Raw genomic sequence first — 18,125 nt, 5'->3', positions numbered from 1 at the left:
AGCAATGCTATAATCTGAAATTACATCACACATTAAAAGTCAATAAAAGTTACATCTTAATTGAAGCAACATTAGATTAGGTACAAACAAATCATACATCACCAACATCGTGGGAAAGTAACTTCCTTGTAAGGGTATTCCAGCGTTATCGCGCTAAACCAATCAACTCGATAGCAATAAAGCTTAAAGTAATCTATGATATAACAAACAATGTTTACCCAGCATTATTGCTCTATTATTTGATCTGGTGCTTTTAGTTTTTAAAAGGTTTTTACCTTTGTGTTTGCATTTCGTGATTGAAATTGCTGTAAAAGGCTTGGAACGTGTTAAGGAGTGGTAGAACAAAACTGGTATCACATGATCCCTAAATATTTGAACTATACACTATAGTCGATATCTGCTTGAAATGTACTTTTTTGCTATACTAACACATTTGCCTTGAAAAATTGTGTTGAAAGATCTAACAAATAGTGCGAAGGTTGCTTTAGTGTATCTTAAATTGTTTTGTATAAAGAGCATTACTGCACATAAAGCCTAATTGCAAAGTTGGAGCAAACTGTAATGTAAATCAATCCCAAACAATAGCATTTTTATATATAGATTACATCATGTACGGCCTTTGCGTATTATTAAAATCAAATAGTATGAAATAAATAATTTGCATTCATAAATCATCTTGTTTCGATGAACGAAACAGGTTTCCAAACGTTGATTCATCTTACCATACCCCTGCGATCTAAGCTAACTCTCAGTAATCTCCGCTTACCTTGACTAGTGGAATATTAAAGTCGCAGTGTAGCTACCTAAGCTACCCATGTTCCGCTATGAACTCTGCTGTGGATTGCCAATGCTACAATCAAAGGCGAAATATGTATTGTATTAAGTAAAGTTTGTGACAACTCAAAATTTTATAATGTTGTAGGTGGTCGCTGTCGGATTAACATTAGCATCATAGTAAATTTCATCATATCTACCAGTATAACTACATGTGATGGTCCGATTTGGATTACTTCATTATAAGAGGATTGAGAGAGCGTAAATGCTAACTCTTTGTATGTCTTTTATCTTGTATAGTTTCCACAGTCAATGAAAAGACATTGCTTTATTAACATATTAACTTTGATTTTGGGTAAAAAGTTAGAGAAAGCTGTCAGAGAGAGCGGTTTACGTTTGTTTTATTAAATTTGGTCAATAATTTCATTTGTGATCAAAAATTGCATTAATCATGTGGTCTGTTTATTGAAGTCAGTTCACGGGCAGGATGAAAGTTTGCTTCAATAACATTTCAGTTAATCATGATCAGTAATCACAACTCTGTTGGCAATATTTTATAATGATTAAAACACTCGAAATTATTTTTAATGTTTGAGCCACTTTTTTAAATGCTGCTGGATTTTGTCTGTGGTGGAGAACTTTTTTCATACCTTCGCAATGCAGGTTGTAATATTTTCTACAAATGTGGATATCTATTGATCATTATACAGTATATACCACAGTATTAGCAACATGCTGCTACAGATGTATGTTTTTGTTTGTGTTGACTGTGTTTATATATATATTTAAGATATACTAATATATATATATATGTATACATAATTGATTAGCAATTTTCACAATACAGGACGATTCAATAATGCTACAAGCTTATTTTTTGCTTCTGAAATCGTATCTGCTTTGAGTTACCTTCATAGCAATGATATCGTGTATCGAGACTTGAAACCTGAAAACATTCTTCTTGATCGTGATGGCCACACAAAGCTAACAGATTTTGGGCTTGCCAAAACTGTTGAAGATCGGTAAAAATTTTAGATATTATTTATAGTTAAGTAGTGTTGTTAGGATATTGTTTGTTTTCTGTAATTGTCCTGCGAATACCACAATACCATAAAAATAGACTATGGGATGTATTCAAACTGCTTACGTTTTTTATCCAGAACATGGACTTTATGTGGCACACCTGAATACCTTGCTCCAGAAGTATTACAGAGCAAAGGTCATGGGAAATCTGTTGATTGGTGGGCGCTTGGTGTCCTTATTTACGAAATGCTTGCTGGGTAAGTTGTTGCAGATGATATCGTGTTTTTAAACAATGTTATTGTTTTGTGTTGTGTGTACTATAAATTAATTAATTATTGATACTGTATTGCACATAATATATATATGTAGGCATACCATGCTTTTATGATTGAAAACCGGGACGCTTCAGAACAACGAGCCTCAGATAAATGTGGTTCATATTTTACTATTTTCTTACTAGCCTACTTTTACTGAACTAGCGAATGCGCTAACAATCAACCCACTACTCCACTACCGGGCCATTTATTGCCCAATACAATGACGTAACATTAATTTTCATATATAACACAACGAAACAAGAACACGCATCAAGCATCACTCCTTAGCAAGTTGGCTAAACAAATCACAGCATACTAATATTCGAGTAATGTAGGGCAATGCTGGCTGACTAAATGCCAAAGCGGGACTTTTTGGTTGACTGACCGGGACGTCAAGACAAATCCGTAAAAACCGGTACTGTCACGGCTGAAACGGGAGGTATGGTAAGCATATATAAATGTAATGTTTATATCATAATTGTGCGTTTGTTTATTCAAAACTGTAAGATGTGGAACAAACAAATATATGTGGTTTTATATCAATCTTTACTTGACAATCTTGACCTGTTAAAATTAAATATCGAGAACAATTAACATAAATTGCCACCAGTTGTTTTTCAATCAAACATTGTGTTGATTTCATGGTTAGATGAATCCATTTGAATTTCAATGTTATTTTGTCTAACAGTGCTAATAGTAATTTAACCATTCTAATATAGCATAGCAATAACAAGTAATGGCTTCTCATAATAGCCAACCTATTCCATAGAAGTCATGATTACATTTCATTTAGCTAATACATTGTATTGAAAGATTCCTATTTAAATCTTAAAGCGAGAATAGTCCAAGCTCTGCAATTAGCATTCTAACTAAACATTTTTGGAAGTTCTTCAATATTATAATTTGTATTTGATGATACTAATACCCAAACTCTCAAAGTTATCCAAACAGAATCCAAAATGTCTACTTTTAACCTGCTATCTCTAAAGTGGTAGGATTTTTCCATTGTAGGTTTATTAATGTGGTCTCATATTGAATTATTGTCATATCTCGCCATTTTTACCTTCGTCCGACTGCGTGGGTACAATTGTAACTTTTCTAATTTTAATATAAGACAGTCTTTTTTCTAGAAACCTGAGAGACCTGAAATTTCCTGACATTTCTACATTTTTGTGTTAGATTATGCAGACTAAATTTCAGCAAAAAATCTTCACACGTTACCGAGATAGAGGTTTGAGTTGTTTTTACACCCTTTAAGAGGTGGCGTGGGTACAATTTTACCCTTATACATTTTGTATTGAAATGACGCCAGAATACATAAACAGAGACAATTTTTCAAATATTGAGTGAAACAGATTACAGAAATGATTTATTTGATACAAAAATATAAAGGAAAACTTAATCGAGGTAGTTTTAGTCCGTTGCACAAGTGATACACTATGTTTTTGTTACTGAGTATTTGTCGCAAACAAGCTGAACGCAAGCCACGCAGCTTTTCCTGGTCTTATTTCGTTATAGTTTCTGGTGTCTGTAGACATAGCAGCTGCCAACAATCGGTGTAGCTCCACGACTTCCATGGGGTTCTTTGGAGTTATTTACTGTCCCTTCTGGCAGTGTCGCAGTGTGCCGTCTTAAAACCATTTTCACTGCAGCTTGAAGGAAACGGTTTCTCATCACCATTCGGTTGGTAGAGCGAGCTTCCACTGAAGGCATACATAGCTGTTTTGAAAGATGTTTCAGAAGCTTTCTCCGTTGTACCTTTTTCCTGAACTAAGCCAGTGACGTCAATCATGTTATAGAAAAACGCCAATGACCGACGCAATGTCCGTCGTTTTACAGTGTACTCACCCAGCATTTTGTCCATCGTGTTCAACCCAGCTTTGGTTTTGTTATAATACTTGATTATCTCTGGTTTGCTTGATTGCGTCGCTTCGACTTATCCAGTCATGGGCATGGATGATAAAAGTACAAATCTTTTTTCTTTGCCACATAAGAACAGACTGTTGAGTCATTCCATGTATAATCAACCAATTTTTTTTAAATTTGTAACCACTACTCTTGGATTTTAATAATTTCAATATATGTTATAGACCTTGGAGAAAGCCGAAGATTAAAAAAAAAATTTTGAAAATATCTCCAGGCGTTTTCGAGTTATTCAAATTTGAAATTTTCGCCACACGATGGCTTTTGGCTAGTGAGCACTGGTCACGCTTTATGATTTTCTTTAATATCTTTATTTCTGAAGGTAGAATAATGAAACAAATGTCGAATTCACCATTTTTGGGGTCAAGGAATTCATTTAAGCACATAAAAAACCTATATCACACCTCCTTCATGGAGTAAATTAAGTTTTTTAATTAATGTCAAAGTTCAAGTTTACGATGCAATTACAAAAATAGCAATCGCATTGGAAACATAATTTTTGCACTTTTGTGTAGCATGGTTCATGTATTTTCATGTATCCAAAAATTGGAAACTTGTTTTTTGTCCTTTAGGAATAAAGTTGGTTTTAACAGCAAGCACTATTTTTAAGATTCTTATAAGATATAAAATGCCGATTTGAGCAATATCGTATAACTGGTCATGCATATATGCAAGGTTGCAATTCCAAGGCACCAACTGCTAGTGTTTAAAGATTATTCACCAAAAACATTAATTACTGCCTGCTAAAGGTGCACTCTGAGAGAGGTTACAGTAAATTTGAGTTCCTTTTTGAACTTCAATTTTGCCTACTCCTATTTTGATTCTTATTATTTTATTATTCTTATTCTTATTATTATTTTGATTTCATCTATGTATGAAAATGATGAATTTACCCGTTTAATGCCTGGAATTAAAGATTATGTAAGTGTTTCCAAAAATGTTCATAAGCAAAAGAGGCTCATTTTGTGCAATTTGAAGGAATTATATGCCACATTTTGTGAAAAATATCTCGAGCTAAAGATTAGATTCTCAAAGTTTTGTTCACTCCGTCCCAAATGGTGTGTCCCCGTATCGTCCAAAGGCAGTCATTCTGTCTGTGTGTGCATCCAACATCAAAATGCAATCCTTCTGGTTGATGCTGCCAACAACAATGAAACATACAAAACATTGATTGACAAAATAGTGTTCAGCACGGTGAACAAAATGTGCATGTTGCATCGTTGTGAACAATGTCCTGGGTCTCCAGCACTAGAAGGCTTTTTGCTTGCACAGTATGATGAGGAACTTGATGATGAAGTCCAATGCCAACAATGGAAGTCTACAGACACGATGGATCTTATCACGGTGTTAATGATGAGATATGAATGGATTCAAGAAATTGTAAGAGTTTTGGATGATCTTACAAAGCATTCATTCATAGCTAAATGCCAATCTAGATACTTAAACTCCAGAAAGAGTTCTGTAACATATGATCTTAAGTGATTTTGCTGGATTTCGCTGAGAATTACACTTTTACAATCCAAGATGAAGTACAAAGCTATCACTGGAACCAGCAGCAATGTACAATCCACCCCGCTGTTGTGTATTACATGCAAGATCACATCTGGTCAGATGTAGGTCTTAGTAAGCTAGCTGTCTTAACCAGTCGTTTAACAGTACCTCCAACACCGTCACATGGAGATTTCCCGTGACTGGTTGCAAAAAAGGACCAACACGCTTCCAGGTTGAAATCACACTTGTGATGGCACAAATTCAGCATATTTTTATACTGTCCAGCGCAACCGTCCGAGAAATATTCAACTTTAGTAATGGTGCTGGACAAGCTTGGAATCAATGCAGTGAGTTTATACAAAAGCCCATGCACAAAAGCTGTGTCATGTGTTAAGTCATCTGAAACAAAGCAAAATGACTGCTGCATCAAGATGTGATCTTGCATGTAATACACAACAGCGGGGTGGATTGTACATTGCTGCTGGTTCCAGTGATAGCTTTGTACTTCATCTTGGATTGTAAAAGTGTAATTCTCAGCAAAATCCAGCAAAATCACACAAGTATCATCTGTTACAGAACTCTTTCTGGAGTTTAAGTATCTAGATTGGCATTTAGCTATGAATGAATGCTTTGTAAGATCATCCAAAACTCTTACAATTTCTTGAATCCATTCATATCTCATCATTAACACCGTGATAAGATCCATCGTGTCTGTAGACTTCCATTGTTGGCATTGGACTTCATCATCAAGTTCCTCATCATACTGTGCAAGCAAAAAGCCTTCTAGTGCTGGAGACCCAGGACATTGTTCACAACGATGCAACATGCACATTTTGTTCACCGTGCTGAACACTATTTTGTCAATCAATGTTTTGTATGTTTCATTGTTGTTGGCAGCATCAACCAGAAGGATTGCATTTTGATGTTGGATGCACACACAGACAGAATGACTGCCTTTGGACGATACGGGGACACACCATTTGGGACGGAGTGAACAAAACTTTGAGAATCTAATCTTCAGCTCGGGATATTTTTCACAAAATGTGGCATATAATTCCTTCAAATTGCACAAAATGAGCCTCTTTTGCTTATGAACATTTTTGGAAACACTTACATAATCTTTAATTCCAGGCATTAAACGGGTAAATTCATCATTTTCATACATAGATGAAATCAAAATAATAATAAGAATAAGAATAATAAAATAATAAGAATCAAAATAGGAGTAGGCAAAATTGAAGTTCAAAAAGGAACTCAAATTTACTGTAACCTCTCTCAGAGTGCACCTTTAGCAGGCAGTAATTAATGTTTTTGGTGAATAATCTTTAAACACTAGCAGTTGGTGCCTTGGAATTGCAACCTTGCATATATGCATGACCAGTTATACGATATTGCTCAAATCGGCATTTTATATCTTATAAGAATCTTAAAAATAGTGCTTGCTGTTAAAACCAACTTTATTCCTAAAGGACAAAAAACAAGTTTCCAATTTTTGGATACTTGAAAATACATGAACCATGCTACACAAAAGTGCAAAAATTATGTTTCCAATGCGATTGCTATTTTTGTAATTGCGTCGTAAACTTGAACTTTGACATTAATTAAAAAACTTAATTTACTCCATGAAGGAGGTGTGATATAGGTTTTTTATGTGCTTAAATGAATTCCTTGACCCCAAAAATGGTAAATTCAACATTTGTTTCATTATTCTACCTTCAGAAATAAAGATATTAAAGAAAATCATAAAGCGTGACCAGTGCTCACTAACCAAAAGCCATCGTGTGGCGAAAATTTCAAATTTGAATAACTCGAAAACGCCTGGAGATATTTTCAAAATTTTTTTTTTAATCTTCGACTTTTTCCAAGGTCTATAACAGTTATTGAAATTATCAAAATCCAAGAGTAGTGGTTACAGGGCCTGGTTGATTATACATGGAATGACTCTGTTGCATCTTGATGGTAAGCGAAATTGGTCGAGTAAACAGCCCTTTCCTTGACTGGCTGCATGTTGCTAGGCAAAAACCTTTTGTTTTTTCTGACTATTCTAACTAAAGTTATGTTCCATGTGTTCATTACTTTAGCTAGCTGTATACCTGTGAAGAAATTATCGATGGTGACATTTCTTCTTTAGCCTTTATAAAAACAGACCAGGTCCGGAACTTTTCGCTCACCAACATTTACCTGTCAGGGACCATCTATTGGTTTTCCAGTATAAAGCTGACCATGTAGCGAGCAGGAGTTTGATGCATCACAAGCCGAGAAATCCTTAATGCCATATTTAGCCGGTTTAGATGGTATATACTGTGAACATTTAATATGTCCTCGATACGGAAACAATTGTTCATCTATGGCAGGCATGGCCAACCAGTCAGAGACCAAGAGCCTCACGTCTTATTGTGTTAACCGCAAAGAGCCACATCATACACATTAGCACACATGAATATAAACCCGTCTCTTCCTCACTGACATACACACCTTTGTTCAACTACACTTATTGTATATGTTACACACTAACATGAAAATGACAGAAATTTACAAGTCATTTATACTGTACAAGCAAAACAAATACAATATGAACGAAAGAGCCGCGCGTTGGCCAGGCCTGATCTATAGTGATGCATTCATGTGGTTTGTAGGCCCTCTCCAAATTTTTATTCAGCATGAGACAAATATCTCGTATTGGTGCAGCTTTATCTTTTTGCATACGCTCGGCACGGGTATTTTCGTTGTCAAATCTAATAAATCTGAGCATCATCTTGAAGCGTAGCTGCACATAAAAAAGGCAAGCATCTACTTTCCACATGTCTCCCCGATTATTATCTTTGTTATTTCTCTGTACAATAAATGCTAATGAATCGATGCTAAATTTCGACTGAGTAAAATGACATGCAGTATCAGAGGAATTTTATGGGAGTTTAATAAAGGGGCATAATAAGCTGTTTGTCTGAGTATAATCGAGGTCACAAAGACAACGTATCCTATAACGTTGTCCACTGTCTACGTGGCCGGACAACACGTGTGAAACTTCTGTAGAGCACAGTATTTAAACGTTCGTACCAAATAAATACGGCACACCGCACAAAAAGTATTACTAACTTGGGAATTTCAATATAAAGTGTATGTGGGTACAAGTGTACCCATACCGCCTGTTAGCGGTGTAATATTATGCAGTCCAATAAAGGCTAAAAATAACAGAGGAGCAAAGCGAACGCGCTCGAAATAAAAAAGGTAGTCGTTTTGAAAATGTAGGTTGAAGTTGAGCCGCCAGTGGTAGTTGTCATGCTGGTCATTGTTGCCATGGTGGCAGTAGTAGTGTCAACGCATTGAGAAGGTGGGACGTAAGGCGTCCTGATGTTTCTTGGAAAGTAGTACTCTGGTACCTGTTGTTAATAAAATGTTATTAATCTTCATAGGCGACATAGAAATCGACGACTAACGCCCACACTTGCATAAACACATTGGTAAGGATTTAACATGACAACATATCTGGCATAAAAACATCTAGACATAGGCTAATGTAGGCCCATTCGAAAAAAATTTCGTTTAAGCAACTGCTAAATAATAATTTATCTGCGTCTTTTAATGAGCTTTAGTCAACATTCCCACAAAATCATTTTTCCTAATCGATGGTTAGACTAGTCGGAGGCTTTAGGTAGTAAAGTTAATTAAACACCTCCTGATTATTTACCCCAGGCAGTGGCACTTGGCCGAGACAAACCGGTATTCTGATCATTTTGCGGACAGCGTCGCTGAAACTGTTAGCAGTCGTTTGATTCCAGGAGATCTGCATAATAAGAACAAAACAACAGTTGTAAACTCGACCCACCAAGTGCGATACAGTAGGCTGTAGACTGTCACTTAGTAGGCTGTTACTTCAATAGGGTGTTGTCTATGTGAGCGAGAAAAAAATTAATTGTTTTAGTAATTAAGTTGGTTAACTACCCCATTGACGATTTGAGAGACTGTTTGTCCGGCGTATATTGGCGGTTCCCAGGCAGTGACGTCATTGAGTGTTCCATATAAATCGAGTTGTCTGTTATACCTGCGGAAGAAGATATTTTCCTGAGCTGTGCAAGCTGCTTTATTACATGTGTGTAAAAAAAAAATTATCTTGACATTTCGAATTATGCTAACTCATCAATAATAAACGGATACGTGGAGCCTGTAAGTTCGGTACATCCGCAGTTACGTTAGGCTATTTTGAATAATTCCGGCGAAAAATCAGATAAAAGAAAATATAAATTACGCAAAAAAGTACATGTAAAGATACCGCAACAAATATCGCATTGATAAATAACGAATGAAGTAAAACTCAATACTTCTATCGAAATAATTATGCCAACCGGCCTAAATTTTATATAAGCCTGGCTGCTTTTCTCTTATAATTACGCTTCGAATAATTAATCTGTGGTTCCCAACAATTGGCTCCAAAATGATTGACAGGTATTAAATTCAGCATTCAATCTCACGTGTAGTTTGTTATTCCAAAGTAGCCATAAATTTGATCCATCCAGGGCACACTTACACATTTCATCGTTGGAATTTTAGGATAGTAACTCACAAAGGTCAGACACATTTCGTCCGTGGTTGCAAGGCCTGCCTATAAACAGAAATTTAAGCTGATATCATTATTAAATAGTGATGGTTTCGAACAAAACCTTCGTAGAAAATAATTTGACTTTTAAAAGTTAGTTTGTAGGTAATATTTTCAAACTTGCAAGCGATTTCCGGGTCATGTTGGTCAAATATTTTTGCATGGCATAATGCAGAGAGCCTGTAAAGCGGAGGTCGGAACCTACGGCCGGAGAGCTAGATGTGGCTCTTTTGATGACGGTATCTGACTCGCAGATAAATCTAAGCTGGCATTTCTTAGCACGATTGTTAGGAATAAAACTTGTTCTGTAGTAGGAACTCGCATTAACAGAGAAATGCGTGTTATTAAAGAGTAAATTCGGACATTTACCGTTGTCTAAAATTGTTGATTTTGCTTAAAAATGCACACGTTAGTGGCATTAAGTGTTGAAAAATATTATACGGCTCTCAAGGAAATATAATTAAAAATGTGTAGCTCTCATAACTCCCTTGGCCAAAAAGGTGCCCGACCACGGCTGTAAAGTGAGGCTGTATAAGTTGTAAGCGTTTGAAACGTTTTTGTCTGATAAATCAAAGGTGCATGTTTGTTCACTTACAATCGTGACGTTGCTCCTTCCTTTGGAGTTGTAGTCGCAAATCAACTGTATGGTGTCTCCAGACTGTACGGTGACCTCTTGATTTAACAACTTTGTTTCTTGGTAATTGAAATCGTAAGAAACGTCTTGACCAAGATAAGGTAATTCTGTCCCGTCCCTGCAATGAGTGTGAAAAGCACCTTACATTTTGATCGTTATTGATTAAAAGAATTTAGACTCTTTAAACCTGATTTTCAAACTCGCTTATAGCCTACCGTATGTGTTGTAATGTGAGAGCTTGTCCAAGTAAATGGGTATGGAAATTAACTCCGAACACTTTAATGTCTGACTGGTTTTGAGCAGCAAGACCCTGTTCAAATGTTTTTAATGAAATATAAAACAGCAATGTAAGTTGATTTAATAAACATAGCCTATATGAAATAAAGATTTTAATTAATGAGGTTAATAGATAGATTTGTGTTTTTCCTATGGCAGCAAATAAAAGAAAATAAAAAAAAAAATTAAAGTAAAACATTTTAGTAGGAATTTCCTGCCTCTGTTACTTAGACTATGTATATACAATAGTTTAAAAACAGGAAATGTACCGCAGCAAGACAATCCTTGTGACATTCTCCATAACTGAGATAGCTGTCTGCGTTTGGTGGAATTAAATGGTTAAAAGGATAGACAAGGTGCCCGACTTCCAAAACTCCTGCGTCATACTGACGTAGCTGTGACGTGTAGAAAACCCGAAGCCCTGAGCTATCCACGATCCCTGAAAATAAATCGTTGACTTGAAGCGATATACACTCAAGTTTTTAGACTTCACTTAATCAAAAGCTGTTTCTTGCCACATCTATTGCGTATACAACATAAACCGTGTAAGCTGGATTTAAAGCTTAAGCTTACCTGACTGCAGGTTTGGGTTGTCATAGTGCGTTTCCATGACGACGTATTTTGGAGAATCGGCCTCACCCAGTGGAAATCCAACGTGGTTTGGATAATAAAACGTCTACAAAGTAATACTGGTTACAATCATAATAGCAGAAATATTCATGTTTTAAAAGCGGTTGTTGATCGATGCTTTTTAGTTTCACTCTCTTCGCTCATGGCGAAGCTATTCGTTCTTTTACTCACTCCTCCACCAATCGCCCAAGCGTGAATAACCAATGAGCATTCGAGAAAATCCGAAAACATGTTGCTTGCGTAACACCTTGTATCGGTATTTAATCTTGACGCGTTCTGGAAAAAGATGACATCCATATAATAAGAATATTAAGTATTTGACAGATTTGGCAAACATGTTTCGTTCAAAGCTTTATTGGATGATCTTTGCACAAGGCATTGGCCGCATGGTGTTAAGCAGGTAAGCTTTCACACCCAAAAAATGATTTCTCCTCTGCATAGCCGTTACTTTGATTTCATTTGATTTTTGCATGAAATTGTGGTTTGAAACTTTTGCGAATCTACTTCTCTTTCTTTACGATTCAGCAAAACGTTTACAGTAAAAGTTTTTGAAAGATTCTTGGTTCGAATGAGCGCCTGATTGGGCGTCAAATCAATTAAGTGGAAGGATTGAGGACCAAAACGCCAGCCGTTTCAGTCAATAAAACAAAATAATTTTGTAAATGCTGCCTTTAAAAGCAACACAACAGCAAACACTGCATGGGTATAATTTATCGCTTTCGGAGTTAATGCTTCTAAAGCCTTCTATAAAGGGCTTTATAGATCGTTTATGTACATCTCTTTCGTCAATACTTACCAGAGTAACATTATATTGGCACTGATAAAGCAAAATATGGTGTACGTTTGCTTCGTTCCCAGCCTGAATGACTGGTTCTATCTAAAGATAAATGCAGAAACAGGTGATAGCAATTGGTAATAGTGATAATAATTAATTGATGAAATTAGCCTAGTTTTGTTTTACTTACTATAACCATGTGGTGCTTTGTGGCCAAAGGTGGAATCTCAAAAAGTCTGCAGTTGTAGTAAGTGTCTTCGGCTGGTATGTTGAAGGCGTCGTTTAACATTGTGAAGTTCTCGTAAGTTTCGCCATCAGGAAGCGTCGGGTTTGCTCCGCCAGATTCGAGAATAAGCAAACTTTTAACACCTGACAGATTTATATATGCATTTGTGCTGGGAAATGTAATCATTAAGGAATCACAGAAGCATTGATGTAGCGTTCAGCTTGATGTATTATCAATTCTTTTGCATATTTAAAAATTTCCTGCACGAATTTAAAAATTGCGTATTTTGCAAATATATGTAAATAATGAACAACTAATTCAGACCTCGCTTTTCCGGTTCACCCCCATGATAATCCGCGGGAGTGATGTCATTTCCGCTCGGGTCGTTGGTGCCAAGGGCCCATATGATTCTCAGTGTGCTCGTCTGCAAACAATGTAATTTTACTGTATTGGGGGAAAATATTAGAAGATAATTTGAATTTTGCGTTGCCATGAAGAAACTCCAGTCTGTCCGAAATAATTTTTTTGAAGAAATACTTCTTACCAACATAATGTAGATTTTGTGTTATATACTTATATAGGCCTACAACGCTGCAATTTATCCTCACCGTTATTGCGATGTCGTCAGAACCCGAACAAGCAACTATAGTTCTCTCAAACTTAATATTTGTCCAACCGTCGCTTTCAGATCCAACGAGCAATTTGACGTTTTGTTCGGCGTCGATTGGTGGGAAGATATTGGTGCTTGCTCCATGGCGATCCTGATGGTTGGACAGTGACATACTTTAATTAAATATGTAGGTCTAGTTTGGTTAACTCAGTTATAGACGATGATACGAAAATTTCGACTTGTTTTATGTGTTAAATGCAAGGCGGTAATGGTAATTTTCACAGTTTAAAAATAACCTGGTTTTTCTGTGAAAATTATACTTTTTGCCAACTACAGAAGAACAATTTTGTCTCACCGTTACATTGGCAACACCGTTCTTGACCCAACCTACGTATATATCCGCACTCGCCATCCCTCCGTTCGGAGATATTCCAACGCCAACCCAGCCCGTGGTTTGACCTATAACCTAAAAAAGTGTTTTAGTTGAAAAAAAAAAATGAATACAATGGTTACGTTGCAGCCATAAATTACTTAAAAGCTTAATTTGAGCGTTTTCGAAATCTATATAACATACTTAGCTTGGCATTTCTTGCTTGTGTTGTGTTGTCATAATAAAACGTGTAATTACTTTTCTAATTATGATTTTGGTTATGTAGCTCGTTTAGCAAATCATGGTAAGTGAACACCGGATATGAGATGATGATACGTAATTAGACAAAACACTATATACCACCACTATATTTATAGTTCAACCCACTGGGTTTTTAACAAAAGACATTTGTCCGCCTTAAAATGCGTCACAGTTTTTTCATTTGAAAAAACGCTTTGATTCGAGGGTTTTCCCATCGATCTCCAAGAACAAACAATGAAATTAATAAGAAATTAAAATGAAGTTAAAGAGAAATGATATTTTAATTTGTCACGCATTCCTTTGTTTATGGATCATCAATTGCGATTTCAAAACCTCACCTATTCTTCTAAATGGTGAGTTAACTTGTTTGGAAGTTTTGCAAATTTTCTAGTGCTGTCTGTTACATCAACAGCATTTGGAACTTTACTGTTGGAAACCCTCTTTCTGTACATTCTCAATACAATGGTTTAATAATTATTATATAATAAAGTAATTAACTGATCAAAAACAATTGATACCAAGCAAAACCCAATGTATTCGCTTGGAAATTTTACCAAATAAAAGCATTTCTACCCAAATGCCTATTCATAGATCGAAAGATTTAGGATAAAACTTTAGCACATTCACAAAATTATTGCTCAAACGCGTCATCATAAATCCTGTGAAATAGATTTTGTATTCTTCAACCCATATTATGAACAAATTAGCTATAGTACAATAATTTTGATTTACTTCGAAAGTGATGTAAGTGTCGTTGAACTTCCAGTACAGGTGAACTTTGCTTCCAGAGTCAAGCACTGCAAAATGAGGATAATTTTCCGACGGAGTTTGCGCTTCCACGTGACACATGAAGCAGAATAAAACACCGTAAAGCAATTTCATTTTACTATTTTGCTTTGAATTAGTCATTCCTACAAATGAATATGCTAAACAGGCGATGTTATATAACAAATTTATGAATACTGTCAAAGCTATTTTATAATGCACCTAGCTTGCGTTTTTGTTACCCTGTCCATTACGTCTTCTCTTTTCTCTACAAGAAAACTGAACCAGTATTTCTATTTATATGGAACTTAAACATTCAAAACAGATCGCGAACCAATCAACTTGCGTATGCACTTCTTCGCAGTTAAAATAAAATCGCATGACCTGTAGCAGGCGACTTTACGAATCGCCTTTTTCTGCATATTATCTTTTTTCATTATATAAATATAGATTACTTTAAGCTCGCATTAACTATTTCACAGTAAGTAGGGTATGGTTAGTCCATGGTATACTAGTTTGGAACAAAATTTTTGTTCCCAAAATTGTTTCATGAAACAAATTTTTGTTCCGAAAATGAAAAAATTGTTTCTGAAACAATATTTGTTCCGAAAATTGTTTCGATATTCTCTTCATGAATGGTAATTAAAAACAAATTTTGTTCCAACAAAAACTGTTTTTGAAAAATTGATACCGACTTCTAAATTCCCAGGAAATTTGTTTCAAAAATGTAACAAATTTTTGTTTCGAAAGTTGTTAGGAAATTATAAAGATCTGTTACGAAACTCTTGCAGTCACAAGATGGCGTTAACGAACACTTGTACACTGAATATTAAATTTTTTTAATGGAACTTGAGCAAACTTGGCTAGTGGTATAAATTTTATTCCAGATTTTTTCTGAAAAAAAACAACATGTTTGTTAAATTTGTTTCCTGGAACAAAATTTTGCAGCATGTAACAAATTTAGGCACAAATTTTGTTCCGAAAAATGTTTCAGAAACAAAATTTCTGACAAAAAATTTTCCCAAACTTTCTGGAAACAAATTACCAACTCGAGTATGTAACAAAATTTGACTCAAAAAATAGAACTTCAACACATTTGGCTACTGTCATAAATCTTAATTATTCCAATTTTTTCTGAGAAAACAAATCATGTCTCTATAATTAGTTTTCTGGAACAAATTATGGCAGTATGAAACAAATTCAGACGCAAAATTTGTTCCAAAGAATGTTTCAGAAACAATCTTTGTAACAAAAATTGTTCCAGAAACAAGTTTTATAGCAAAAAATGTTCCAAATATTTCATGGAACACACTGACATAGACATTTCATGAAGACCGCTTTCCGTTTCCAGAATAAAGTAGGCCTACATTAAAGGTAAAAAAAAGAAAATCTGTTCAAACGACTAAGATAACTTAATCGTTATTAAAGAGGCACAAATTTACATCCTGTGATGTTTTCGAGTTATGAATCTGTTAAAAAAGCAATGTCGTATTTCAATCTATTTAAAAATTAAATGTCATTTCAACTATTTTGGTAAACTTGTACAATGAAGAGTTTCGCTTTGTTCAAATGAAGCATTAAGACAAATATCAAAACTGCACTCGGATAAACATATTTGCAATAACCTGTAATCATTTCAGCAAATTTAAATCTCCAAATAACTTTTTTATGTACGGTATCAATCCATTTAAAAATTAAACTTGCATATATTTCTGTCACTTTCGACAATTTTTGCAATGCAATTCATATTAGTAAACATTCATGTCAAGTTAAAATGTTGTTTTTACACAAGATAATACAATTCAATTTACTGAAAACAAATCCAACATAAAAACATAACTTTCTTTAAAATGATCAAAAAGGGTTGTATTAGACTATGGTCAAGGTAAAATGTTAATGATAAAAACAGGGTTACTTTAAATGATGCCTGCAAATATTTACCAACATCTTTATGAAATTGCCCGTTTTAAACAAACAACTATGAATTGTCTAGATTTTTTCTTTAAAACATGTTTGCAGCACGTTACATTACAAACATATAAAGTTTCATCGTGATACATTTAATATAAAGAGTTTAAAGCTCGGTCAACCTATTGTTGGTGAGTTAAATATGAGTATTTCCAAAGTCGCCTTAGAAGCACGCTATTTTCTGTACAAAATTGCTTGTATTAACTAAACGAATTTGACTTTTATAAATCGGTCTGTTGCAACAAGTTTATATGACATTACATTACCTACATACAAAGTTTCATCGTGATATATTTTATATAAAAAGTTTAAAGCTCGGTCAACCTATTGTTGGTGAGTTAAATATGAGTGTTTCCAAAGTCGCCTCAGAAGTGCGCTACGTTCTGTACATAAGTGCTTTTATTAACTAAACAAATTTGAATTTTATAAATCGGTCTGTTGCAACAAGTTTATATGACATTAAATTACCAACATACAAAGTTTCATGGTGATACATTTAATATAAAAAGGTTAAAGCTCGGTCAACCTATTGTTGGTGAGTTAAATATGAGTATTTCCAACAGCGCCTTAGAAGCACGCTACGTTCTGTACATAAGTGCTTGTATTAACTAAACGAATTTGAATTTTATAAATCAGTTTGTTGCAACAAGTTTATATGACATTAAATTACCAACATACAAAGTTTCATCGTGATACATTTAATATAAAAAGGTTAAAGCTCGGTCAACCTATTGTTGGTGAGTTAAACATATGATTCTTTGCAATGGCGCCTCAGAAGTGCGCTACTTACTGTACATAAGTGCTTGTATTAACTAAACGAATTTGAATTTTATAAATCGGTCTGTTGCAACAAGTTTTTATGACATTAAATTACCAACATACAAAGTTTCATCGTGATACATTTAATATAAAAAGGTTAAAGCTCGGTCAACCTATTGTTGGTGAGCTAAATATGAGTGTTTCCAACGGCGCCTTAGAAGCACGCTACGTTCTGTACATAAGTGCTTGTATTAACTAAACGAATTTGAATTTTATAAATCGGTCTGTTGCAACAAGTTTGTACGGCAATACATTACCAACATATAAAATTTCATCGAAATACATTTAATATAAAGAGTTTAAAAGTCGGTCATCCTAAAGTTGATGATGTAAATATGTCTATTTCTAATCGGCGCCTCAGAAGCACGCTACGTTCTGTACGTAATTGCTTGTAATTACTAAACTAATTTGACTTTTATAAATCGGTCTGTTGCAACAAGTTTATATGACATTAAATTACCAACATACAAAGTTTCATCGTGATACATTTTATACAAAAAGTTTAAAGCTCGGTCAACCTATTGTTGGTGAGTTAAATATGAGTATTTCCAAAGTCGCCTTAGAAGCGCGCTACGTTCTGTACATAAGTGCTTGTATTAACTAAACGAATTTGAATTTTATAAATCGGTCTGTTGCAACAAGTTTGTACGGCAATACATTACCAACATA

At 34.9% G+C, this 18,125-nt stretch overlaps 3 protein-coding genes across 5 annotated transcripts; 1 reads left to right on the top strand and 2 right to left on the bottom strand.

The window, feature by feature from the left end:
• The first annotated feature begins 1,207 nt into the window (after window positions 1-1,207).
• LOC143465540 (putative serine/threonine-protein kinase PRKY) lies at window positions 1,208-13,384 on the top strand. 3 transcript variants are annotated; one of them, XR_013118626.1, is made up of 5 exons: window positions 1,208-1,437; window positions 1,622-1,796; window positions 1,935-2,054; window positions 2,450-2,558; window positions 13,245-13,384. XR_013118626.1 is itself a non-coding variant. In XM_076963888.1 (4 exons), exons 1-4 carry the CDS (start codon window positions 1,383-1,385, stop codon window positions 2,466-2,468), a joined length of 369 nt encoding a protein of 122 aa, XP_076820003.1. In that variant the 5' UTR covers window positions 1,208-1,382; the 3' UTR covers window positions 2,469-4,114. The 3 variants fall into 3 exon arrangements, 1 of the variants encoding a protein (XP_076820003.1); XR_013118625.1 differs by having other exon boundaries at window positions 2,450-2,553; window positions 13,245-13,369; XM_076963888.1 differs by lacking the exon at window positions 13,245-13,384 and having other exon boundaries at window positions 2,450-4,114.
• On the bottom strand, window positions 5,635-6,982 carry LOC143466202 (uncharacterized). The gene has a single exon (XM_076964839.1). It carries the CDS (start codon window positions 6,691-6,693, stop codon window positions 5,635-5,637), a length of 1,059 nt encoding a protein of 352 aa, XP_076820954.1. The 5' UTR covers window positions 6,694-6,982.
• On the bottom strand, window positions 8,711-14,826 carry LOC143466201 (DBH-like monooxygenase protein 1 homolog). Its single transcript, XM_076964838.1, has 15 exons — window positions 14,637-14,826; window positions 13,629-13,739; window positions 13,272-13,424; window positions 12,988-13,087; window positions 12,628-12,806; window positions 12,459-12,539; window positions 11,834-11,938; window positions 11,606-11,708; window positions 11,302-11,471; window positions 10,972-11,066; window positions 10,718-10,874; window positions 9,998-10,128; window positions 9,471-9,570; window positions 9,217-9,312; window positions 8,711-8,908 (listed from the first exon to the last, which is right to left on the bottom strand). Exons 1-15 carry the CDS (start codon window positions 14,811-14,813, stop codon window positions 8,711-8,713), a joined length of 1,956 nt encoding a protein of 651 aa, XP_076820953.1. The 5' UTR covers window positions 14,814-14,826.
• Window positions 14,827-18,125: the final 3,299 nt, after the last annotated feature.

Source organism: Clavelina lepadiformis, chromosome 7 (genome assembly GCF_947623445.1).
Source record: "Clavelina lepadiformis chromosome 7, kaClaLepa1.1, whole genome shotgun sequence".
NCBI lineage: Eukaryota > Metazoa > Chordata > Ascidiacea > Aplousobranchia > Clavelinidae > Clavelina > Clavelina lepadiformis.
The sequence above is the reverse complement of the archived record's forward strand: the minus strand, read 5'-3'. Positions and strand labels throughout refer to the sequence as shown.

Excerpts from the sequence above, each read along its gene's own strand:
- LOC143465540 (XM_076963888.1), top strand. The coding sequence starts at position 1,383 with ATGCTGCTGGATTTTGTCTGTGGTGGAGAACTTTTTTCATACCTTCGC. Across the intron at positions 1,438-1,621 it reads TTCATACCTTCGCAATGCAG|GACGATTCAATAATGCTACA; the intron begins GTTGTAATATTT and ends TTCACAATACAG. Across the intron at positions 1,797-1,934 it reads GCCAAAACTGTTGAAGATCG|AACATGGACTTTATGTGGCA; the intron begins GTAAAAATTTTA and ends TTTTTTATCCAG.
- LOC143466202 (XM_076964839.1), bottom strand. The coding sequence starts at position 6,693 with ATGTATGAAAATGATGAATTTACCCGTTTAATGCCTGGAATTAAAGAT.
- LOC143466201 (XM_076964838.1), bottom strand. The coding sequence starts at position 14,813 with ATGACTAATTCAAAGCAAAATAGTAAAATGAAATTGCTTTACGGTGTT. Across the intron at positions 10,129-10,717 it reads GAAGGAGCAACGTCACGATT|GCAGGCCTTGCAACCACGGA; the intron begins GTAAGTGAACAA and ends TTCTGTTTATAG. Across the intron at positions 8,909-9,216 it reads GCCAAGTGCCACTGCCTGGG|GTACCAGAGTACTACTTTCC; the intron begins GTAAATAATCAG and ends TATTAACAACAG.